Below are 26,266 nucleotides of genomic sequence, written 5' to 3' on the forward strand. Positions count from 1 at the left end.
TCACAAAAACTAAATTAGTCTTATAACTAAATTATGCCAAAGGCATAAGACTCTTTTCATAATCGAAAATAAATCACACATTTTATTTAGTTATCTATTCAATTTGTATTAAAACCAATCATATTTTCTTAAAATATTCAACATTTAACTTTAAATTCAATACTATACTTAATGAATTATTCTATTGAATGATTCTGCACTAATTGCTGTTAATATAAAATACTATTTAACTTTTATACAGTTCTTAATCTAAGTTATTCTTTAAATAAGAATTCAAATCATTTCAGATTTTTATAGCTTAGCATATTTTTCTTGACAACAAATATAAAAATATAAATTTTAAATATGAAACTAAAATTTGTTTAATATTTCAAACTTTTTTAGCGTAGCATTCACTCATATGCACTGCTTAGCTCGGGCTATCTGCTCGTATACGTTATTTTTAGCACGTATATGAAATCAACAAATGTAATAAAGTAAGTAACAATTTATTATGAGACCGCCTAGAAGCAAACAAAAGTTTAAGTTGAAATATAATTAAAAATGGACTCGTTTTGTGCCTAAGCATTGGTGGGAAAATATAAAGAGCTAAAGAAAGCTACTAAGGTAGATTGAGTGTAATTAAAATCAATTAGTCGACGCTGCTAATCACGTCTGGTATATTATAATTGTATAATTAAATAAACAGCTACAAACAATTTAGCTTAACAGCTTAAGCAATTTGCTTGCAACTTTAAATAATTAATCAGCTAACAAAATAAGTTGTTGGCAACATGTTTGTCTTTGTTGTGTGCGTTAGCAACATGTTGGGCAACAGCGTGTGCAGCAGGGGCGTAGTCAAGGGGGCGGGATCAACATTAGTGCCAAGACTGCAGCTACAAACGCAAAGCAAATTAAATCGCTGTGCTCATAATTTTAAAATGTTTATGCTCAGCCCCCGCTCAGTGGACGCCCATGCGCATTGAGGCTACGCATGTTGCCAGGCTGTGGTGAGTTGATAAGGCCTATGAAAATCTGTCGGGAAAGTCGCAAATGTGGTCAGCACTGGGCGCCCAGAGTCAACGGCAAGTCGCTTGGCTGTGGCAGTTGCCGACGACGCGTTCAACCTAACGGTAAGCGTCTGCCAAAGCAGCAAACAGAGAGACAGAGACAGAGACAGAGAGAGAGAGAGAGGTGGGTGGGCGTGTGTGCGTGGCCGTGTGTGGGCGTCAAAATACGTTAGCGAATGCAACACAAAACGTAAACGAGCCCAAAGCCTTTACGACATTTGCAATTCAGAGACTTCGTGCCTGTTGCGCGCGCGACTTCTGAGCCAGAACGATTTGGCCAAGAGCGTAGACAACAACGGCAGCCAACACTTAATTAATATTACCACAATTATTGTTTGCATAAAGTAAAGTTAACTTGCCTTTGCGGTTGGCATTGCACGCGCGCAAATTTTCTATTGTGTGTAATTGTTTTTTTTTTTGTTTTTGTTAACTTTTTGTTGTTGTGGCCGCAGCAACAGCCTCACAATTGGCGCTTTCTATTACTTCCGTCGGCTACTGTCGCTGGCCTCCACAGCGGCGGTGCAGCAGCTGAACGCCAGCTATGAAGTCGTGGAGGAGCTTGGTGGAGGCGCAGCTGCTGGAGGCATGAACGACAGCGATCTGTATCTCTACTATAACGGCAATGATGCGGCGGATGTAGGCACTGAGAAGAGTTTGAGCTACGGCCCGGAGGCAACAACGGCCATGACCATGCTGGCTGGATCGACTGCGAATCGCAGCGTCGCCGCCGCCGCCGCTGGCAACGCTTCGCGCATTGTCGCCGATGTGCCCATTTGGGTGGTGCCCTGCTATAGCATCATACTGCTCTTCGCTGTGGTGGGCAATCTGCTGGTGCTGCTCACTCTCGTCCAGAATCGTCGCATGCGCACCATCACCAACGTGTTCCTGCTCAACCTGGCCATATCCGATACGCTGCTGGGCGTGCTCTGCATGCCGGTGACATTGGTCGGCACACTGCTGCGGCATTTTATCTTTGGCGAGTTTCTCTGCAAGCTCATACAATTCGCTCAAGGTAAGTCCATCTCACCAACTATGTGTGGGCCCAGCTGCTTATCTCAATTGACAATTCCCTGGCCAGTTGGTGCCGCTCGATTTAATAAAAACTTCAGCAAACAGACGCCACAATGATTGCAACAAAATTTCATTTCCCATTCTCTCACTTTCTCTGCTGTATTCGCTGCATATGCTTGCCCCATCAATTTGTAATTATTGTCTGTCTGTTTGTCTTGCCTTTGCTGCTGCTTTGACTTGAGCAATTGCAATTGGGGCTCTCTGGGTCTCGCATATGTTTTCTATTTGAACTGCCTGGCGCATCTGATTAAAAGTGTTGGGGGCTCTCTTTGCTTATCGTTTCGCTCTCGAGGGTCATATAAATATTGCAAAACTTTAAGTCTGCAAACCAACAATTGGCACTGCTATAAAATAACAAATTAAATTGTGCAACTTAAATTCATTTACAAATTACGCATACGCAGTGTAGCAAAGAAAATAAATAGCAGCGCTTGAAAGTTGAAATTCAATTGTCTAGATTTATAATAATTTGCGTATAAAAAGTAAAATAAACTATTTAACATACAGATTGCAAATTTATGTGAAATGATTTTGAATTTAATCGCACGCACACACACGTAGCATAATTTAAACTAACTAGCGCTTGAGCTCAGGCTATAGAAAAGTTTCAGCACACGCATACACACAAGCAGCTTATGTGTGTGTGTGTCTACTTTTTTTGTAAGATGCTGGCAAAAAGTGGCTACAATTTGGAACTATTCTGTATGCAAATACACACATACACACACACACACATACACAGTAAAGCAGCAAACAATCGCTTTTCATTTGTATTGTAAGTAGTTCTCATAATAAAAGAAAACTACAGAGACTAAGTTAAAGCAGCGCCTTGATGCGGCAAGTGGCATGTGGCATGTGGCATGAGCCATGTGGCAAGCTTAATGGTGCTACCCATGAGCCGCGTAAATGGCCAAACGCTGTTAGCGCAGAAAAACCCAAAAAAAACTTTACCGTCAGTTAGTTAGCAGCCGCCCCAGCCCCAGCCCCAGCTCCAGCCTCAGCGCTGCCCTTTTTTGTTTTCTGAGCGGTTCTGACCTATGCTGATTTCGCTGCTGCTGCTGCTGCGAGTAGAGCAGCCGCACTGAAATCATTTTGACACCTGTCACAAACGCTTATCAGTTCAGAGTCTCGGACACCTCATTTATGTTGAAAGCTCTCATTTTGCACCACTGAGCACACACACACAGCTGAGCCTCGCTTGGCCCAAAAGGTAAGCAAAATCAAATTAGCTATTTAGGCGGGCAGGCAGGCACATTGGCTAAAATATGTCAAGTGGCTGCCCAGCCAGACTCCAGTCTCCAGTCTCAGCTGCATGCACTCTAAGCACATGTCTAAGTAAGCTCTAAACACAGCTGTATGTGTGTGTGTGTGTGTTAAGCCACAGCACAATGCTGTAGCAACAATGTGATGCGTCCTGGCAAATCCTTATTTTCAATGCGAATTAGACGCAGCTTTAGTCAAGCATGCAAGCTCTTTTTTCTTCTTTTTCTTCTTCATCTCTCTCGCATTCTCTGCTGGCAGCTTATGCATGTTTATACTTTAAAATTGTCGCTGAATTGAATTGCGCGCTTGAAGAGGTGAGGAAAACGCTTAAGAGTTCAGCCAGTGAATATATAAAATGCAAGCAGCAATACACTGAGCTAAAAAAAGGGTAAGCAATTCAACTTAATTTTATTTTTTTATCTATTTAATGTCAACTATGGATAGCCGACGATAAAAGAAAAGGATTACAAAAAATATTTAAAATTATGTTTTTGTTTGTAGATATGATAAACTTATAGATTGGGAGTGTTAAACAGACCCAACAACCCATAAACCCAATCAGGTCTGGGTTAGTGTTAATTATTAATAGTTAAAATAAATATTTTAGTTAGTGTTTATTATAAATAGTTAAAAAAGTTAATATACATCTTTTAGTAATAAAATCAGACGCCTCTGTGTTAATAACATGTTGAGTTTTATTTTATTTTTATTTTATTTATTGATTGAGATTGAGCTGCAACTTAAACAATTTCAAAATATATGCAATGCATTTATATTAATGTTAAGCTTAAGCTTATATTATATTAAATGCATAGATTAATTAATGTAGTCACCAGACCTGACAAAAAAAACTCTAAGCAATTTAACTTAATGTTGTAAATTAATTCTTTGATGGAATTTTGTATATTTTTAGCTTGAACAATTACGAAAATAATATTTATTTATTGATTGAGATTGAGCGCAGCTTAAACAATTTGTAAATATATATTTTAATATATGTTTATATTTTATAGAAAGATAGATTAATGTTAATCTTACATTCTTTGTTGGAAAGCTATATCCATCTATTTATATAAAAAGAAAAGACTTGGCAATTTGCTATATCAAATTATTTTTTTTACTTGCGCTGCTGCTTATGCATTTTTTTATTATTTGTTAATAGTGTGAGTGTGTTTCGACATTTTTATTTATTGTGTTAATTATTTGTTGAATTTTTACAAATTTGCGCTTAAGCAAATAATATTAGGTATATATTAATTTATTATTTATGAGTACATTTAATTTCTTGTTGCTTGCTCTAAGCCTATTAACTGCTAACTGCCAGCGCTCTTGTGTGCTTTACTGTTATTTTTCGCTATTGTTGTTATTATCATATGCTCTGCACTCTCTTATGACTTGTTTCCGTTTCCGTTGAATGTTGCTGATGCTGAGGCTTAAAATGTTGTTTGTCTTGCAAGCGTAAACTTTGCGCTAGCTTTACTTTTAGCTTGCTGTTCGATATTGTTGTTGTTTGTTATTGTTGCTGTTTACTTTTAGCTATGAAATTGCTGCTACATGCAGGCAGTAGATACATCATGCCAGCACCCAACCCCCCCAGCATGCACGGGGCTAACTTATTAAACAGCATAATAATAGTGCAAACATCAAGTCCAACCCCCCACCACACACTTGAACTTGCCATTGCCATATGGCAATTTGTTAGGCAAACACTTTAGCCTGATGCCTGATGACGCGGCCATGTTCTGCCCCAGTTTGCGCAGCCAACGCATCTGTTGCGTCTTTCGCTGCTTGCTGCACACTCGTAAATTTATAAGTGTCAGCGCAGCATAGAGAGCGTCCAGCCCCAGCCCCAGCCAGCGCTTTCTAACTATCTATCTAACTGCTGTCAGTGAAATTTATGCTATGCATTATATCAAAGGTGACACACTGACTCGCTCTCGCTCTCGCTCGCTTGCAACTTATCAATTAGAGCCTGGGGGGGCGCAGTTTGCTTGCTTGCGCTTAAATGTATGCTACGAAAAGTTTGTCTTTGTCGCAACACAATATTTAGCTATAAATAGCTTTGCAGCATGTGCTGCATGTTTTGCTTAGTCAAATTTTAAACTCAATTACATTAGCTTTTGTGCTCTCTCTCACTTGGCAAGTGCATTAAGCTGCATGTGGCTGTTCTGCTGCTGCTTATGTCGCTTTGTTTCGGCTTGCAGCTCAGACATTGGCCCACGTCCCTGCTGACGTGTCTGACGTGCTTAGTTCTAGCAAACTGCTGACAGCGCGCAAATTAATAATTAATTGGATTTTGTTATTGTTGTTTTTATACACGCTCGTGTTCTGTGTGTGTGTGTGCCTGCTACATCATCGGTCATTAATTAAGACCGACGACGCCGACAAAGATGAAGCATGAAGATGAGAAAATGTTGCATGTGTTGCCGGTAAACTTGACAGCTTCATAACACAGCTGCAACAATTTGGCGCAAGTTGAAGTTCAACCAAAAATTAGGCACACACACACACACGCACACACATTCGTATGCCAAATTCGCCCAAGCAACAATGCAAAATCTTGTTCAACAAAAACTTCTGGTGCTTTTAAATTTCTTTATTTATTTATTTTGTGTGTGTGTGTGTGTGTGAAAACAAAAGCTTCAACTTTTCATACTTAATCAGATTAAAGGCAAGCAAGCAGCGCAGCCAACTGCGATATACACTTTACGTTGAGTTGAAAAAGCAGCAACACTTAAAATGAAATTTAAAGTATTGATATAAAATATATTTCAATATGTCTGCAAGCAAAATAATAAAAAGTAATTATGACATTTTCAAGTTGAACAATAATTTGCATTTAAAGTTATTTGCTGTTGATTATTAATACATTTATATATGCTATATATATAGCTTATTGCTCAACTACACATGTTTATGTTCATTGCTTACTGCTTATGCATTATTTTGGATTTTAAGTGCATAGCTACGCAATTTTTGATATAACAATGAGCCATTGAAACTAACGAGTGGTGCAATTTTATACCAATTAGTTGAATAATCCGCTTAGGCAAGCCAAGTGCCCAGCACACTATTGTTAATAGGCAAATATGCTTACATATATTTTTATTTGTTTGTTTGTTTGTTGCTGTTGTTGTTGCCACTAAGTGTGTTGACATTTGCTGCAACAATAAATTACGATGCTTATCAAGTTTGTGATTTTACAGCAAAAAAAAATCTTGAATTTATAGGCGCACTTTACGTGACTTACATGTCGGAAATTTCTAGCGCTAGAGCGTGGGCTTGCATGTATTTATATTTTTTTATTTTGTATGTTTGCTGCCTTTTTTATGCTTTTTTTTTAATAAGAGTTAACCAACTGTAAATGCTAACGCACACAAATAGAACGTTGCCCCAGTTTTGTGATTATTTTTTTTTTTTTTTTGTTTCTCTGCTATATTTATTTTCCTTGAGCTTAACAGAACAATAGGCAAGCAGCTTCTAGACTTGAAATTGAAATCAAATATGTGCCAAGTCTGCAGCTTAAGCAAATAATTTGGCAGCTTGACGTCAATATATCAATCGAAATGCTTATAATTATGCTTCACACTCACACACACACATATTAAAAATAATGTTGTTCAAGTTGCCAAACAGGCAGCTATAAATAAAACAACTGACATATTTTTTGCTTTCTTTGACTCTTTGCGTGGCTTGTTTTTACTTTTTACGCTCGTACAAAAAACAGTTACACACACACAGATACAGATACACACACATAGCACAGCATGTGTTCATTTGCTGGAAACTTAAATTTTACAACTTGTGTTTCAACAGCAAAAAGCAAATTGATTAAAAATTATTAGAACAATATCAATAAACTGCGCGATTTCAAGCGGAAAATAAATTTCTGAGCATATTTGCATTTACTAACAAAATAGTGGCTGGCGGCAAATAAATAAAAATAGTACAAAATGAAATGTAATTATTGCTGCGCAGCTGAAAAGAATTATTTGTTTAAGCAAAACTATTTTAGCAGTTCAACGCACTAAGCATAGCTTTGATAATGTTTTTTTTTTTTTTAATGTGTAAGTGAGAGCAGCGCAGCTGACTGACTCTTGTTGTTGTTACCGGTAACCAGTAAGGTAACTAGGTCTACACCCTACTCGCGTGTAATTGCAGCTGAATAATGTTTTTGCACCTTTTGCTGCTTGTTAGCAATTTTATCTTTTGGCTGGTTTCAATTTACAACATTTGAATTGATTTTTCATTTTTTAATTTGTTGCGTGATAAATTTTCAATTACAAGATTCGTTTCTCGTTGACAGCAAAAGCATTTGCTTGTTCAGGCCTAATAGACGTCATGTAGCTATAGCTCACACAAACACACGCACACACACGCACACACACACATACATACATATAAATGTGGGTTGAAGCAGCAGCAACAACAGCAACAACCTACATCAAAGCGCTTGGCTGCTAGACTTAACGCAAATTATTGAAATAAGTCATGTGTAAGTGTGTGCTTGTGTGTGTGCCACATGCCACACGCCGCAAATGACATACAAATGAGCTGCCATCATTTTTGCTGAGGTAAAAATATTTGGCCTGCGGCAGTTTAAACTTTTTGCCAAAGCATAAAAATAAAAAACGTGTAAAAGTAGAAAAGTTGATTTGCTGCTGCTGCTGCTGCTGTTGTTGTTCAGCAACTGGTCAAAGTATCAGCTGTAGTGTGTGTTTGACCTCTGAACCGCAATTCACTAGCAACTTTAGTGAACGTTAATTTATTTGTGTGTGTGTGTGTGCGCAAAAGTTTCGCAACGTTTCATTGCAAAAGTTTTTTGACTCAAGTCCAGTTCGTCAGTCAGTCAGTCGCTTAGTCAATGTCACTGGCTGGACTCTAACCACGCCCATTAACGCCTTTGGCTTTAGTTTGTCTAACTCTCGCTCTCTCTCTCTCGCTTCGCTGTGTATTTGGTTGTTTGTTTGACTGTTTGCTCAGGCTCACCTTGGGCTGCTTCCACATTGTTTGCATTTTGTCTCAGTATTTTGTGCAGACAGCTAAGAATTATAAAGCCGTCAAGCCAAGGCAGAGCCAGTAGCTGTAATTGTGAAATCATAAGCCAAAACGAGAGCTTCATATAATGAAAAGTAACGAGCGTTGCTGTCTGTTCGCTTTCTCTTTCTCTTTCTCTTTCTCATGCGCTTAACAAAAGTTGCAGCTAAAAGTTTTGCTAAGCAGCAGCAGCAGCAGCTTAAGTCAACTGCAATACCGAGAAAACAAAACGAAAGTCGATTTATTCTTGAGCCAAACAAGATTGCGTAGAAACCGTAGCGCATACTGCACTGCAAGGATAATCCGCTGATATGCTTGCATATTTAAGCACAAGCCTTAATCAACTGACAGCGCTTCAGCTTACAGTTTGCTGTTTGCTGTTGCTGTTGCTTTTGTTTGCTGTTGCATGCCATCAATTCCCAAATAGCATGAACTTTGACTATCTCAAAGCTGCCGCCTTTATGCTTGTGCATTAATGAATGTTTATCTATGCACAATATTGATGGGCCCCAATGTCTGTCTGTGTTTGACTCTGGATCTGGCTTGAGTGCCTGCCAATAATTGCAAATCATTATATATATATATATATATATATATATATATATATCTATATAGTGTATAAAGTTCATGAGCTTACGTTACGTCAATTAGCAAAACGCATTAGGCAAATAATTAATTTATGCAAGTGCATTTTGATAAATATATCATTGCCTAGTTTGAGGCGCACACTGTTGCCTACATTTCGAATAAAAATAAATGTGCAGCTTTTTAATTTGTCATGCGCTATGTCTTGATATATGTGGGTCGCTTAAAATCACACACACGGACGGACACACGCAGTCAATAAATGTGAGCCGCTGGCAAACAGTTGGGCTGACAGTTGGCCCTGGCTCACGGACAATAACTTTGCCCAGCGCCAGGCGCGCACACTGTCAATAAAAACAATGGAAACCAATTTCTTATATAATTTTACAATTTCCGAGACACAAAGTTCAGCATTGCCTGCCAGGCAGGCAGGCAGTTCCGACAAAATCATAAAAAATAATATAAATAACGCACTTGGTTCGTTCCTTCGTAAGGTAACAACAAGTTGCTAACATTTGTTGTTATTGTTTTTGTTGCAGCTCTCTACCCTGCTCACATAAATCACATAACGCAACGTTTGCTAGCCCCAAGTCTATATAGTTGAAAAACAATTGCAGGCCCGTTCTGGCTCCGAAGCTCGACGACTGAAAATAGGCATTTCATTTACTTTTTATTGTTATCGGAAATTTGAAATGATTTTTGTTTAGACAAGACACAAGCTGAAATTGAAGCCACTCCTACTCAAGCTGTTGACAAGCGAACAGAGCGAGAGCGAGAGAGAGAGAGAGAGAGAGAGAGAGAGCAAGCGAGGCAGCTATAGAGCGTAGGTGCTGATTGTCAATCTCATTGTTGTGTTTCAATGCTGTGGCCGCAGGCAATTTCACATTCGCATTCGAATTCGGATGCGGATTCGCATTGCATTAAATATGGACATGCATATAGGCAATAGGAACAATAGAGAAGCAACTGACAACCGACAACACACGTGTGCAAATAATCTAACTAGGCTGGGCGTCTAACTAGCTTAATGCAACCATAATCCAGCTTTGGGCATGTTTTTGTGCTGTTCAAATATTCGACAAAAGGCCACAGATTGATGTTTGGCTATGCCACAGTGAACGCTTCGACCTTTTGTGACAATTCGTTTAATTAGTTACAAATTAAAAACGAAGCGCATTTGGACTTGCTCAGTTACAAATAATTGCAAAACATTTATGTAATATAAATAATATCAAATAATCGCACATTATTAGTTATCATTGTTAATTAAGTATAATTTTAACTGTGCAGTAAGCAGCTCCAAAAATAATTTAATTTATTGTTAAACGTAATTGAAATTGGCAACGTATAGATTGCAATTAAAGATGCCAGTGTCAATAGTTAGTTAATTAATTGTGCTTTGGCTGCATTGACAGCTTGCTATGAAAATACTAAAATAGTTGGCGCTTAAATTTGTATTTATTTTTTATCAATAAATGCATTTAACTTTGCAAGGGCACGCAAATAATTAAATTCATTTTGCACTTTTGCAATTGCTACAAAAGTTAAGCCGCTCTTCTTGGAATTGTCTGTTGCTGCTTAACTCGACACTCGACAGCTGCCAATTATATGTATTTACTGCCTGCTTATATAAAAAACTAACGAATGCTGCGATTGTTGAAACTCATTATGCAAACAAATTGTTGAGTGCTAAAAAGCATTAAGATCTTTTTCAGTCGAAATGACTTTTCTACGAATTGCAGCAGGGAAGACGCAACTGATTTTGTATCATAGCCAGCAACGTTGCAGTTGGATTACAACAAGAGCGAAAGCGAAGCTGAAACAAATGATTGTTGGTCGCTTGGTCGGTCGCTCGGTCTGAGCTTCGATTGGCAGCTGGCAGCTTTCAGCGCACGGCTGATTTCATTGTCAAAGCGCAGAGATAAGCAGGACGAGAGTTGAGTGTAATGGAAAATTGCTGCTGTTTGTTCAAGTTTGTTGCTTAATCAGGCTACGGTGCGTATAATCAATTTCATTGGGCCCCAGCCGTGTGAACTTTGAATAACTTTTGAGCTCAGAGCCACAACAGTTAACTTTTGATACTTAAGGGAATGAGCTGAGGTCAGTTACGGTTGTATGTAGCTATGCGGCATTTAATTGGCACACGAAGCTGACTTGACCACATTTTATGTGGCAACATAGCTGCTGCTGCTGCTGCTGCAGCTGCTGGCTCATTATGCCCCGAGGCTGGATTGGGGCAGGCTTATTAATGGGGCGTTAACTTTGCAGCTGCAGCTTGCGGTCTCGGCGCATCGAGAGAGCTCGACTCGACTAGAAACGTTTTATGGTCCATTGCACGGCTCGCAGCAACCACAACCGCAGCAATATTAAACAATTACCTGGACGTTGCAATTGCCTGTGGCAATGACTCAAATCTCGTATTCAGCAGAAGTGGCAGATGGATGTTGCCAGTTAAAAGCAAAATTACGTTTTTTCAAACTGCAGTTAGCACAATTTAAGCAGCTTATGAAATATGCAGGCTTAAAATTGCCTTTGACGTTAACATTGGAGCAGAAAAATGTATTTCATGTAACTGTAGCTGTTATTTATTTATAAACTAACAAACAAATTAATAGTTTGTTGCAATTTTAATTCAAACACATGGCATAAGCTGCTCAAAGAGCAATGCAGCTTACAGCTCTTGCCACTGCTACTAACTAACTAACTGACTGTGTGTGTGTGTGCGTGTGCCATTGAGGTTTTGAAAAACCAAACAGAACAGAACGTGGTAATGGGCAAAGGGAAAAGCGCATGAGTTGGAATCGTGTAGCTTTGCTTCGCTTAATTTAGTGCATATGTATGTGTATGTGCATGCGCATGTGTGTGTGTGCATACACACAATTGAAGCATGTAACCTGCAACGGCATTAAAGAGCGCCACGCGCTCTTAGTGAAGCATTCTCCATGCATTTGGCGCAAATCTCGAATGCCAAAAATCCCACAAAATACATATATACGCCATATGCACGGCAAGAACAGCAGTGCGTTAAAATGTAGCACAAAATACTTGAAGAGTAGCTAATGTCTAAATTAATTCTGTGCTGAAAGTAACAAGAACTTAAATATAATATTTATTCATATTTCAAAAATTTTCAAAGCCACTTGTTATTGCATAAAATTTTCGGAATTAAACAATTCCAAGTATTTCATACTTTGTATTATACAATTACTCTCAACATTTCAGTGTATAAATTCTAGTTAGTATAAAATTTTAAAATATATACAAAACTTTTCAAAGCCACTTAAATTTTCGCATCTGCACAATTCCAAGTTTGGCTTAACTCTCAACGTTTCGGTTTGCATTCGAGCTAATTTTTTTTTTTTGCTGTGTATAGCCACGCACTTTAAATTGAATTTTCAAGGTACTGCTGCCCGCCATATCGTAAATCCTATTTTATAATAATGCCCAACACACTGACTGGGTCAATGCTGTTGCTTTTTTCTGTCAGCACATAAACCTCAACAACAGTTGGCGCTCTCTTCTTCGTTTTTATACTTATGTTGCTGCTGCTGTTGTTGTTGTAAATTTAATGCGGCAAAAGCCGTATCAAAGGCTCGCATAATAAATCTAAATTGCAAGACGACGACATATTTCAAAGCAAAGTAAATAAATTTGTATTTGCATTTGTGATTTGTGATTATTTGAGCTTAGCCTTGCCCGATGAAGCTTGTTGCATTACAAAAAAAAAAAAAACAAATGTATATACAACTTAAGCTATAAATTTAGGATAAAAAGTATCAGCTTCATGTTTTATTGGCAGCTGGTTAAAGTTACACATGAATTGGCTTTTGAATTTTAATTGCAAAATATGCAATAAATTGAGCAAAATATCTGAGAAATTTCCATTGAATTTATATTTATTGTAAAATTGCAAATGTTTTACATATTTACATAATGCTTGTTGATTATTTGAGCTGCTGGCTGCAAGTTTCTTGCCTAACTATAAATTGTAGTTATATAATATTTGATTGTACAAAATTTGCATTGAATTTAAAATTGCTAAATTAAATATTTTTGCGTTTGATGCTGCTGCTTCTGGTTAACTCTGCGCTATTATTTTATTTTGAAATTGAGCAATAAGCCCAAAAACTTTCTTAAATTGCTTTGGGGGGCAACCTTTTGTGATTTTTGTTTGTTTAGGGGTGTGAGTTAAATATGTCTAACGGTGAATTTTAATTAGTTTTGTGCGACTTTTAAATTTAATTATTTGCCTGCATTTTAGTTGCTCAACCCACTCAGAGCAGCCCTCCCCAGTTACATCGAAATAAATATTCACGTGCTGCTTTGAGGCATTTGGGGAATTGCTTGTGTCTTTAGTACTAGATTTCCCTCGAGACATGTGCGAGAGCAGCAGCAGCGAGTGTGTCTATCCAAATTTAGCTAAAAAACAACACACAAAAATATTGTGTGGGAATTTTTATGCGGCACAAGACGCATTGAACCATGGACTTTAGACGGTGACAGGCAAATTTAATTTTGTTAATGAGCCTGGCTTGTCTAACGGGTTGGCCATAAAGCAAAGCCATGCCCAACAAATCCAGCCAGCCAAGCCCCAAGGCTGCTCTGTGGCCAGCAGCTTAACTGATGTCTTCTCGTTGCTGCTGCTGCTTTGATGGGCTTCGTACACCTTTTCGGCTTGCTCAGCCTTTGGCTAACAAATCCCAATACGCCAAACCCATTTCTCTGTTGCTGCGTATACGTGATGTGTGCGCCATTGGATGCAAATGGATTGCGGCCAACGGCTTTTGATGTTCGCAGTCAAGCGGGCAAGCATTTTTTTTTTCTTTTTTTTGGTAGCTCTACTACTATAAAAGTAGTTGCTGTCTTTGATGGACTGACTGGCCGATAAGTTAGAGCTCTTGGCCACGGCAACATCTCATGTTGATTAATTGCGCATATTTGGGCAGCTGGTCACGTGGGCCAAGCTCATTACGTGCTGCTGTGCGTGCGTAACATTGTCATTAACCGTGTGCGTAGCCGTAACCATAGCCAACCCCCCATTCTAAATCGATTGCGTATACGCGTTGTATTGCAAATTTTAATATGTCTTTCGTTCGTTCGCTTGCTTCGCAGCTTCTTCAGTGGCCGTTTCGTCCTGGACACTGGTCGCCATCTCCTGTGAGCGCTACTACGCCATTTGCCATCCGCTACGCTCCCGCACCTGGCAGACCATCAACCACGCCAACAAGATCATCGCATTCATTTGGCTGGGCGCGCTCGCCTGCATGACGCCCATTGCGCTCTTCAGCCAGCTAATGCCCACCAGTCGTCAAGGTAAGCAGCTGCTCAGTTCTCTTAGTGCGGCCCTTTCACTTTTTGTGTGTTTCTCGCCAGGTTCGCGCAAATGCCGTGAGCAGTGGCCCGCCGGCACTTTGGGCTACGAGCGCGCCTATAACATATTTTTGGATCTGGTGCTGCTGGTGCTGCCGCTGCTGGCCCTTAGTTTTGCCTATTTGTGCATCACCCGCACCCTCTACGTCAGCATGCGCAACGAGCGTGACATGAACTTTGGCAGCAGCGGCCCCGACCCCACCATTGCCATCGAGGACACCAACATCAACGGCAATGGCAATGGCAATGGCAGTGACAATGCCGCTGGCGCTACCAGTGGCGCCTCCAGCTACAGCAGCTCCAACTATGTGCGTCGCACCTATGGCCAGCGTATGCAAATGCGCTCCAGTCAGCCCCACTGTCCCGGCTGTGGCGCCCCCACCACCAATGATACGCTCGCTATGGAAAGCAATGCGCAGCTCGACTTGTTGCTCCAGCAGCAGCAGCAGCAGCAGCCACCGCAAATGGGCATGCAGTATTACTATGGTGAGTAAGCAATTTAAAGAGAGTTGGAATTGTTGAGATGTTGAGAGTAGAGAGAGATATAGAGTAGTAGATTATAGAGAGAATACTTGAGAGGTATAAAGCATTACATTATAGAGAGAATACTAGAAAGAAATACGGAGAATACTTGAGAGAGATATAGAGAAGTAGATTATAGAGAGAATACTTGAGAGTGAGAGAGAGAGAGAGAGAGAGAGAGAGAGTATACTTGAGAGATATAGAGCACTAGATTATAGAGATAATACTTGGGAGATATAGAGAGAATACTTGAGAGAGAGAGAGAGTGAGAGAGAATATACTTGAGAGATATAGAGCAGTATATTATTGAGAGAATACTTGAGAGATATAGAGAGAATACTTGAGAGAGATATAGAGTAGTAGATTATAGAGAGAATACTTCCGAGATATAGAGAGAATACTTCCGAGATATAGAGAGAATACTTAAGAGTTATAGAGTAGTAGTTTTGAAGAGAGAATACTTGAGAGATTGAAAGGAAACATCGATTGCTTGAGTATTGAATAGATGAGTATTGAATATTTATTATTATTTATTGAATTGCTGCAGTCAGAATTCAATTGAAGTAAACTTAAATGCTATTGATTTATTATTCTTCAGTATGCTTGGAGCTTAAACGATCTTTAGCTATTTGGCGACTGCTCTGACTAAACTACAGAGTTAAGCTTCTGACTCTGTTAAGCTACTGCGGATATATATTAAATAGTATCACCCACATTCTACATAGATTTATGTTGCTCATCATCTGTTCCAAATACTAAAATCATATTCCGCATAGACTTATAAATACACAACAATTTAATTGTTTTCGCAGAAATAAATCAGCGCTTCGCTATAATTTATAAAAATACGTTACGTTACGCGGAAATGCGTCGAAATGGGAATTGTGTTTATATTAAGCTTTGTATTAATTAAGAACCGGCCATGGCCATGGCAATCTCTGAGTCATTCGAGCATGCCCAAAGTAATTCTCAATTAAATTAATAGAATTGTTGCTGCGCAAGCAACAGTTGCAGCTGTTTGATACACTTTGATATGGCAAAGGGGGTATGCTGAAGTATTTTATGCTTGATGCGCTGTCAGCCGCTTCGTCTGTCTGTATGAGCAACAAGAACGCAGCAACTAGGCACAGCATGCATGCAAAATTTAGTAAGCTGCTCTTAGCGTGCTTAATTTAAAAGCTTAAATTTCTTGCAAATTTTGAACGTTTTTGCAACGCAAAGTGTATCACATAGTTGGTCTGCTTGCAAGCTTATGCTTTTTATGGCGTGACGCATCCACTTCCCATCATTATTATTTGCTGTGCTGTTCTGTTCTTCTTAACGAACAGATTCTTGGGAATTCCATCTTGTTTACGGGCTCTTTGCATCAATACATTGTTGCTATAATTGAATGCGTACACTTTGCCAATTAAACAGCTGAACTCCTTTTTAAGTTTATGCTGATTCGCAGAAATGTAAAAAGGTAAAAGTGAAAGGGTTGCAATAAATATTTGCATATAACTTAATAAACATAAGTGAAGCGATTGAAGTTACTGGAGCCCCCCAACTGCAATTTGAATTTATTGCTCATCAATTGAAGCTTTAACAATGAAGCATTTGATTTCATTTTAGCCCGATTGGCAGCATATATAACGAGCATGTGTGTGTGTATTGATTGCTACTTTCTTGGAACCTTTCATCAAATGCTGGCAATTGTCTCTTTCAAAAGCGTGCGACAAGTTGCGGCATGCCGCCTTTAATACACTCAGCTGACAACTAACCGATTTCCATTACCAAGCGGAACTCACACACACACACACATATGGAGACAATTTGCATGCAAAGTTATTTAAGGCATCGATTCTAACGCTTGCTTTGCTTTTGCTTTTGTATTGGTGTTTGCTTTAACGAGTTGCCAGCTGCTGTTTGTAACTACATTACACATACGCCCCATGGTACACACGCCCTTTGTAAATGTTGGAAGCGTGTTAAATGTGCTGCGTTTCGCCTTTTTTTTTTTGCCTTTTTACATATTTTTATTGGTTTCGTTTCATTTTTTTGCCGTTTGTACATATAACGAAGCTCTAGTCTGTCAATAAAGTAGCCATTGACACAGCTCAGAATTCAAAGGCACAGCAGCTCGCTCTGTCATGACAACGGGCAAACAGACATATAAAAATATATATATGTAGATATAGGCAGTAGATTGGTGTATATATTCAAGGCTGTGGCATCAGTAGGCGTAAAGTGATAAACAGTTCGAGCATATGGCTAAAACTACAAATCAGCAAACATATATAGAAAGCTGCTGCCATTTATATATGAATAGTCAGCTCTGTTAGCTAATATTTTGAATTTAATAATGACTTAGTAAATATTATTATTTAATTAGTTGTGTTTTAGTTAATGCCAATTAATTAAATAATATTATGCAGTAAATGATTTCGCTTAGGCCAAGGGAACTTATACTCTATAGTTTATATATTTTTTCGTTCATTGTCGCTTTATAGAAATATATTTAAATTAATTTATAACAAGGCAGCCTCATTAATAAGCAGTTGCCTTAAATTAGTTTTTATTTGTCAAAGTTACATTAAATTTCAAGCTCAACTGGCAATGAAGAGAGCAACGCTCGGCACAATTAATGAATTATCGCAAGGATGCGCCGGACCGCAGCAGCAGCAGCAGCAATAAAACTGAAAGGGTCAAATTAAATAACGTAAATTATTCAAGGGTCTCTGCAACGCTTAAAAGCTCGTTATACGTGCCACACACACGCACACAACAAGTGGTGGGGCAGCTGACAATAAATTTTGCTGAACAATATTTATTTTAAATGTTTGTTCTTTTTTTTGTCTGTGCTTTAGTAGTTAAAGGCGCTTGGACGTCACTTAACATTTTTTAGCCATAAATTGCCACAAAATGGTGCAAGCGTGGCACACGGCCTGGCACTTGCCACGTCGCTGCTAAGCTGGGCTATCATGTTATCATCCCTGGCCAAGGCAAGGCACAGCGCGAGTGCGAAATGTTTTATGACTGGTTTAGCGCATCGCTGGCAATTTGCATAATCAAGTTCCTTATAATTAGTGCCTCATAATGCGCGCGCGTTGCAGGCGCGTGTGGCAGGCAGGCAGGCAGGCAGAGCTAAGGGAGCTTCGCTTGTCGCGCATTCGCTTAGTCGCCTATGTAGCGGGCATTTAATTTCATTTTCATTTTCAAGCACATATGCAAGCAGCCGTCTCGCTTTAGCGCTCAAGCGCGCTCTCTTTCTATTTGCCATAATTATGCATGCATTTGAATATTTAAATATTTTATTGTTTGCGCTGTAACAACAACAACAACAATAAATTTCTATGCGCGCTTATTACTCTAGAGTATTCGCTGTGGGACTTGAGCAGCGTTTTTTTTTCTCTCTCTCTCTCTCTCTCTCACTCGCTTGCGCGCTTTTATTTACTCTATTCCCGCCTGGTCGCCTCCTGGCAGTGTTGAACTTAGTTAAGTATTTCGCGTCTAGGGCTATTAAAGTTGGAAAAATAAAACTCATTTTGGTTAAGAAATTACAAGTGGCCAAAGTGTTTAAAGCCAAGTGCCGCTCCCTAAGCCATTAAAGTCGAATTTTCAAATGCGCTAAATTTATGCTTAGCTTACATGTTTGTGTGGCTTAGAACTAAAACTAAACAAGCAACAAATTAACTACTTTCTTTTTGTATAACTGCACTTAGAGCAGCGCAGTCAACTGAGGCAGCTCCAGCTCTCAAAGCTCTGTAGTCTCCCCGCTTAGCTGCTGCATGATCAGATAGTCCCGCCTTGAGATTTGCATAACTGCAAGAGGTGCTAGCGTTACAGTTCAGTTGCCACATTTTGTTGCACACACACACACACACACACACACTTACTGTAGTAAAAGCAGAAAAATAGCACAACAAACTGCAGGCAGTCCCAGCAGTCAAACCACATTGCAGCTTTTAGTACTAAAAACTCAGATATTTTTGCGTTTAGCTGAAATTTGCTGCTCTCGAGGAACTGAATTCGAATTAAGGCTACGGCCTGCTCTGCTCTAGTAAATGACAACATTTCCTCAACCACAAATTCTTTGGCCTGCTATGCTGAGTTATGTTTGCCTGAAACCGAAACTTTGTGCTTAGTAACCCTTTGCCGTTGCCTTTGCCTTTGCCCTATTAGCGGAAATCAAACCGTAAAGCGAGCAAATTTATTTTGCCAAACAAATTGTTTTGCCTGCGCATCGATTGGCTGCGCACTTTAAACAAATTGTGTACATTTTTAGCTGTGTGGGTTTCAATTAATTAAAAAGCTTATTTCAAATTTGCGTAAACTTAAAGCACAAGCGAATTTAGTTGAATTTGAAGTAAAGTAAATAAAGCTTAGCTTCGATTTAGTTTCCGCAACTTAATATTGAAAAGCATGAAAAATAAACACAGCACTTGCAACATATATAAAATATGAAGCTTTGATTTATAATAAATAAATATATAAGCGAATTTTAGCTGCATATTCAAAACTAATACAAATTCAGCTATGAGCTGTATACAGATTTAACTTTTAGCAAGAAGCGTTAATATGTTTAAAAAGTGGCCAAAGTTGAAGCAACTAATTACTCCAAACTATAAAGTTTCGGTAGTTTTTAGTTAAAATTGGTTGACAGCTTGGCAAAATATATTTTGTGCACACTTTATTATTAAATAAACAAATGCATTGCAATAATTAAAAGTGATGAGATTTATTCGCTCTTTTAGATTCTTGAGATGTTTTTGTCTTAAGCCTTTGCCCAGTTGTGATAACTCAACAGATGCTGCACAGCATTAAGCCTCGTCCTAATGTTTATTGATCGGTATATGGATATTCATTATTTTTATTTATAGCTCTCTATCTGTTGCGTTTGCTAATCAAATCAAACTATAAACTTTAAGCGATTGCAGGAACTTTGAACTGATTGCAATAACTTAACTTACAAATTTCCAACATGAGCATGCGCATGTGAGTTGGGAATTGATTGATTAATTAATAAATTCTATTCATTTCATAGCAAGTGCAATATTCTTTAGACTGCGTGCAGTCTCATTTCTAAATTGAAATGAGCGAGCAAAGTGCAGCGTGGGGGGAGGGCGAGACGCAGTTATAATTGGCTGGCGAATGTTTTTATTATGCCCAGAGTGAGAGCAAACAAATAAAAGTTTATTTGTCTAGCGAAATTGATTTGTGCGTTGCTGTTGTTGTTTTTATTGTTGGAATGATTGCATGTTTGGTAATTGCACAAGGGGCAGCAAATATAAAGCAAACTTGAATGTACCACAAAAGCGCAATCGTATGCGTGTGCGTGTGTGTGTGTGTGTGTGTTGCGTGGCAGCTTTGATTGGCGTGCGTGCGGCTAATGGGGCAGCTCGCTTGACTTGGCTGACTTATTAGCATATGCGCGCCAATGCGCCAGCGACAGTTGCACGTTGCAAGCGGAACATGTTGCTGTTTATATTGTTGCTGTTGCTGTTGCTGTTGCTGTTGTGTGGCTGGCGCAGCAGCCACTGGTGGCGCAACAGTGTGGCCGGTCCACTGGGCTGTCCACTCGTTGGCAACATGTGGCAATTTGCTTGCGGTCTACGCTCCTATGGCGACATCTATGCGCAGCTTTACAAGTGAGTGCCCAATTGCAATTTCCAAACTGATTTAATTCTCAACTCGCGACAGTTCGTACCCGGAGCTGCGCTATGTGGGCTTCTATCGCTTGGGCAATGAGCCGGCGCTGCTGGTGCGCGATCAGCAGCTGCTGCGTGAGCTGCTCGTTGGCGCCAGCTTTGCCCACTGTGCGGACAATGCTTTGTGTTTGGATGCGCAGCGCGATGCGCTAGCCTGGCACAATCCATTTGTTGCCTGCGGCGACTTGTGGCGCCAGCGACGCGGCGAGCTGCTGCCGCTGTTTACGCCGCATCGCCTGCGGCAGTGCACGCCGCATATTGCGCAGGCCTGCGCGCAGCTGCAGCAGTTTGTGGCACAGCTACCAGCGTCAGGCAGCTTCGAGGCCAAGCAGCTGGCAACGCGCTATACGCTGCAAGTTGTGGCCTCAGCAGTGTTTGGACTGAATGCGAATTGCCTGGAAGCGCATGGGGACAGCGACTGGCTGCAGCTGCTGGCGCCGCTGTTTCAGCCCAGCGCCTGGAGTCTGGCCGAGACAATTGCGCTGTTGCATTCCTCGCGGCTTGGCTGGCTGCTGCAGCATCGCTACGTGCCGCTGGCTCTGGAGCGCTGGCTGCAGCAAATGGTGGCAGCCAGCCTGAGCAGCCGGAGCAGCAAATCGCTGCTGCATGCGCTGCATGAAAAGCTTGGTGCAACGCATGTGGCTGTGGCTGGACATGCAGCGACGCTGCTGCTCGAGGGCTACGAAACGAGCGCCAGTCTGTTGGCCTTTGCGCTCTACGAACTCGCGCGCAATCCGCTGAAGCAGCGACGCCTGCAGGCCGAGCTGGACGCAGTGGCGGGTCAGCAGCTGCTCAGCCATGAGGCGCTCGAGTCGCTCAGCTATGCAGAGGCAACGCTGTACGAGACTTTGCGTCTGCATCCGGCAATGCCGGCGCTGCAAAAACGCTGCACCGAATCCTTTTTGCTGCCCAGTCAAACAGCAGCGGGCGCTGCGCTGCAGGTGGCCAAGCATACGGTGCTGGTGCTGCCGGTGCAAGCGATTCATCTGTAAGTAGTCACAGCGTCAGGCGCAGCATTCAATTGACCTTCCCCCCACCCCACAGCGATCCATTGATTTATGCTGAGCCGCTGCGCTTTCAGCCCGAACGCTTTATGCAGTCGCAGACGCCGCTGGGCTGCCGCTTTCTCGGCTTTGGCGCGGGCCCACGCATGTGTCCGGGCATGCGTCTCGGCCTGGCACAAACCAAAGCTGCACTTGCCACACTCCTGCAACGCTACAATGTGCAACTTGCTCGTGGCCAGCGCCAGGCGCCTGTGGAGAAATCAACGCGCACTTTTCTCACCAGTTGCACCAGCGGCATTTGGTTAAGTCTCCAACCGCGAACCACAACCGACGCCAATGCTTAAATTAAAATGCAATGTGCGCTAATTAAATTTAGTTCCAATTAATTGGCTTAGCGTTAGTTCCTGCTGCTGCTGCTGCTGCGTTTTAATAACAGCAAAGCGCTTGAACAATGGCTAAGCTTCAATTATCGAATTGCCAAACAATTTAATTTGCACCAATTTAATCAAATTTTTCTCTGACTAGCAGCAAGAGTCAGAACTATCAATCGATTTATTAGACTGGCTTATAAATATTTTTTTTCTAGCTCTGTGTAGATTTTAGCGTCAAAAAGTTGAATAAAACTGAAAGAAATTGTCTTCGATTTGTATTCAATATATAAATGTAAAAAGATTAGAATAATCGCATCAATTAAAAAAGTTTTACATATTGAGCATACAATTTGTTTGTCGCTTAATTACGAATGAAAAAGTTATACTGTTTTTATTATAAATTTGTGGTAAATAAAATAAATTAGTTCATATACAAAGAATTTTTATTTTAAACACTTGCATAAGGCTGTGAATAATTTTATTAAATATTATTAGACGCAAGCGTATTGAACTATTTTACAAATTACCAGAATCAAGTTATTCTTTAAATAAGAAGCATTTATTTATAAATTTTTAATTGTAACTTGAATTAATTCTATAGTACAAGAATGTAGCCAGAGCACCTGAGGGCTTCAGACTGTTTTTTTTTATATAATAGGAAGCATTTAAATATATAGGCTTTAGCAATTATTGTGTTTAAATCGGGGTAAAATTAGCTAAGCTAAGCTAGACACGCAGCCAACGCACGATATGCGCTCAGCTCTCCCAGCAGCAAAGCAGCGACGCTCTCGACGCTTCGCTCTCGGCTCTTGCTGCTTGCACTAGGATCAATCGTGTGAGAGGCTGGCAGGTAGGCAAGTCAGTCGAGTGTGGACTGTCGACGGTGTCGGTCATGCTGAAGTGAGTGGCTGGACTAATATAAAATTTCCATTACTAACTAACAGGCAAATCTGTTGAGCTGAACAAATGCTCTCAATGCTCTTTGGCTAGCAAATTATAGCACTTAAATACTTAATTCATTGCTTTTGCTTAAGCTGACGCTACATTGCGTATGTGTAATATTTGCTGCTTGCGCGTTATGCACATTAAATTTAAACTGACAGCTATTTTGATTTAATTTAGCTGCAAGTTTGTTTAAAAATGCACAAATTTAATTTTAAAAAAATGCCAAAATATTATACGCTTTGATTTGATGAACTATATTAAATTATATATAACTAATTGACTTTACTTCTTGCTATATATATTTGCAGCTGATAATTATGGAAGCAAGCGGCGTTTGGTTGGTGGCTCCTGCGATGGTCGACGACAACTTTATGGCATGCGCAGCGGTTCGATCAAGTCGGGCGGACGAAATCAGCAGCAGCAGCAGTTCAATTGCTCTGAGGGTTGCTATGGACGCACGCGATATCTGCGACATCATGGCCCGATTTATGTGGATGGCAACGAGCGACGCAAGTCGCTGTCCACGCCCAGTCTGCGCATTACGGAGGCGACACTGCGCCGCTCGAACGAGAGCAAGAGCCTGGAGAGCAAGAAGCGTGTGGTCAAGATGCTGTTTGTGCTTGTGCTGGAGTTTTTCATCTGCTGGACGCCGTTGTATGTGCTCAACACCATGACCATGTTGGCTGGGCCCGTTGTCTATGAGTATATTGACTACACTACGATCACACTGCTCCAGCTGCTTGCCTACTCGTCCAGCTGCTGCAATCCGATAACCTATTGCTTCATGAACGCCAGTTTCCGTCGCGCCTTTGTGGACACATTCAAGGGCATGCGGCTGTGGAATGGCGGACGGCTGCGCTTTTGCCGGCGTCGCAGCTCCAAGACCGATACGAATCTCTCGGTGGCTGGCAACTCAATTGCGCTGGCCAACTCTGTTATGTCAAGCCATACGATACTGGAGAGTCCACGACTCTGAGACGGCCGCAGAAGCCAGAAGCGCCGACGCGACAGGGAGCGCGAGCGCAATAGGCTGGGAACGGGCACGGGTACAGGATTTGAAATGGGAATGGGAACTGGGCTAATGGAAACAGAGTCGCTGTAAATTAAGCAGCAAACGAATATAAATATTTTTTTTTCATGAGTGTAATATAATGATGATGAAGAAGAAGAAGAAGAAGAAGACAAAGTACTCGGTATGTGATGTGCAAAGTAATTGAAACTGTGGTTGTCAACGAGATTCTACTACAAAAAGTAAGTTGGTCTGGATATTAAACATATATATACGCATCTTTATGCATAACATAACTACAAACATATATATATATATATACATATATATACGATAACCTATATACAAATATACTAAGTGTCTGGGTTTCTTAATCAACTAAATACTCAACTACATCCCACAAGAGCCCGCAGAGCGCCGCTTCGGAACTCACTCCCAACAACTGTTAAAAGTAAATGTTAGACTTTTTGCTCGCCGGCAGCTTGGCAAGGCCCCAAATGTTTCAATGTTTCCAATACGAAAACGAATTACAACAAACTAAATAGCGCATTGTTATAAATGTTTGTTAACTTTTTTTTTAAATTAATTTTTACTGTCTTTTATAAGTGTGCTAACAATCGCGGCTAATAGTAAATTAGCAATGCAATTTTACACGCAGACGTGTGCGCCGCCAGCTCAAGCAGTTAGCTTTTGTCAGTGAGCGCGCGCGCTGCAGCGCCAAAGCTGCTCGCTCGTTCACTCACGCTGACGCTCACGCTCTGAGCTCTGAGACAAACATGAGCTTAATTTGAATTCGAGCTTAACTGGCACAAACACACACAAATTTACGAATTCGCTAATTAACAAAAAACATAGAGAACAAAGTTACAAAAACCAAAAAAAAACATAAATGTGTAGTTCAAATTCGATATACAAAAAATATTTACATTGTATGTGCTAAACAGAAAAACAAAAACTACTTTCAATATCAACACACACACACATGCATACGCTATATATATATGCATATGTATGAGAGGCCTGCCTTTGCATAAATATTTGCAAATCGCGCGCCGAGCGTGCGTGTGTGTGTGTGTGTGAATTTTATTGAAAGAAAAAAATATTTTCTCACTTCTTTACATCTCTCAACGAACTCAAGCGCGCGCGGCATTAAATTATGCAAATTAATAAATCGTACACATACAAGTGCGTTATAATTATGATATACGTATATAGAGACGTTTGTATGGTAAATAGCAATAAATGTTTTATGCAAAAATAAATAAACAAAAAAAATTGTGTGGCATACCTTTGGGCAAAGCTCAAACAACTCGCTGTTTTCTTTTTTTGCAGCAACACAAAATTTATTTGGGGCTACGCTTTAGATACCCAGAAGTCGACAATGGTATTCAATATAACGAAACGCGATCTTTTGACTGTGGCATACTACAAGGCGAGTGCTGGCCACTTGAATTATTCATATTTATGGACTTGCAGCCGAATCGAAGCAGTTAAGTAGGCTCTGCACAAATTGATTGCCCATTTGTGTTTAATGAGCAGCACATTAATGTGAGACGGCCGCATACAAAAAAAGCAACTAAAAGCGGCAGGCGCAGCTGCTTGCCACATAAAGTTGTCAGCAGCAGAGCAACCAAAATCATTTAAATTAGGATAAATGCGCGGAAATGTGTGATTGGAGTCGTTTAACCTCTCGCCGCGTCTACTATATTACACTATCTGCTGTGGAACAAAGCTACACGTTTGTTGGTCGATTGTGTAGTGTGTCAATGGATTTAATCGTATAGTAGCAGATAAGCAACAGTGTCCCTTAGTTAGTTCGTAGTAATGTCGTTTTTAGCTAGGAGATGAAATTTGCTACAAGTTATTTATTAGTAGCCAACACTGTTAATTGTAATATCCTGATAGAGCAGTTCATCGAGGTTGGCTGTTTGGTCCTACAGCACAAACGCAGACTGTAACAAGTTGAATGTGGTGATGGGTGTTCATTAATGTTTTAATCAAACCAACGTCAGTTTTGCGACACTCAAGACCTGTTGACTTCGTTCGCGAAAATTGAGTAACTGAGATACTCACGCCAGCACCAGCAGCAGTAGCGGTACTACGTTACGTGAATTAGAGCAGCCCACGTACATGCAAAGGTCGAGACTTTACAAAACAAATGAAAAAAATCCATAATAAAACACACACACACCACGGTATAACACACACTAGCATATGCATAGAATATGTGAGCGTAACTGTTCTAACAATGCTATACATATGCACAGAACATTGCGTATAGTATAGATACTCCATATGTGCTAAAGCATACTATATGCACATACTAAAGTTTGTAGTAGTACTGTATTAAACT

At 40.2% G+C, this 26,266-nt stretch overlaps 2 protein-coding genes across 2 annotated transcripts; both read left to right on the top strand.

Annotated features, from left to right (window-relative positions):
* Positions 1-1,462: 1,462 nt before the first annotated feature.
* LOC108607174 (cholecystokinin receptor type A) lies at positions 1,463-24,210 on the top strand. Its single transcript, XM_033294468.1, has 4 exons — positions 1,463-2,061; positions 14,118-14,318; positions 14,379-14,861; positions 23,213-24,210. Exons 1-4 carry the CDS (start codon positions 1,635-1,637, stop codon positions 23,878-23,880), a joined length of 1,779 nt encoding a protein of 592 aa, XP_033150359.1. The 5' UTR covers positions 1,463-1,634; the 3' UTR covers positions 23,881-24,210.
* On the top strand, positions 20,343-22,276 carry LOC108607173 (probable cytochrome P450 308a1). Its single transcript, XM_017997826.2, has 3 exons — positions 20,343-20,524; positions 20,577-21,572; positions 21,629-22,276. Exons 1-3 carry the CDS (start codon positions 20,349-20,351, stop codon positions 21,930-21,932), a joined length of 1,476 nt encoding a protein of 491 aa, XP_017853315.1. The 5' UTR covers positions 20,343-20,348; the 3' UTR covers positions 21,933-22,276.
* Positions 24,211-26,266: the final 2,056 nt, after the last annotated feature.

Source organism: Drosophila busckii, chromosome X (assembly GCF_011750605.1).
Source record: "Drosophila busckii strain San Diego stock center, stock number 13000-0081.31 chromosome X, ASM1175060v1, whole genome shotgun sequence".
NCBI classification, from domain to species: domain Eukaryota; kingdom Metazoa; phylum Arthropoda; class Insecta; order Diptera; family Drosophilidae; genus Drosophila; species Drosophila busckii.

What these genes read in the sequence shown, in the direction of transcription:
- LOC108607174 (XM_033294468.1), top strand. Translation starts at nt 1,635, where the DNA reads ATGAACGACAGCGATCTGTATCTCTACTATAACGGCAATGATGCGGCG. An exon ending in AATGCCCACCAGTCGTCAAG is followed by an intron (nt 14,319 to 14,378) that starts GTAAGCAGCTGC and finishes GTTTCTCGCCAG; the next exon opens with GTTCGCGCAAATGCCGTGAG. An exon ending in GGGCATGCAGTATTACTATG is followed by an intron (nt 14,862 to 23,212) that starts GTGAGTAAGCAA and finishes ATATATTTGCAG; the next exon opens with CTGATAATTATGGAAGCAAG.
- LOC108607173 (XM_017997826.2), top strand. Translation starts at nt 20,349, where the DNA reads ATGTTGCTGTTTATATTGTTGCTGTTGCTGTTGCTGTTGCTGTTGTGT. An exon ending in ATCTATGCGCAGCTTTACAA is followed by an intron (nt 20,525 to 20,576) that starts GTGAGTGCCCAA and finishes AACTCGCGACAG; the next exon opens with TTCGTACCCGGAGCTGCGCT. An exon ending in CCGGTGCAAGCGATTCATCT is followed by an intron (nt 21,573 to 21,628) that starts GTAAGTAGTCAC and finishes CCCACCCCACAG; the next exon opens with CGATCCATTGATTTATGCTG.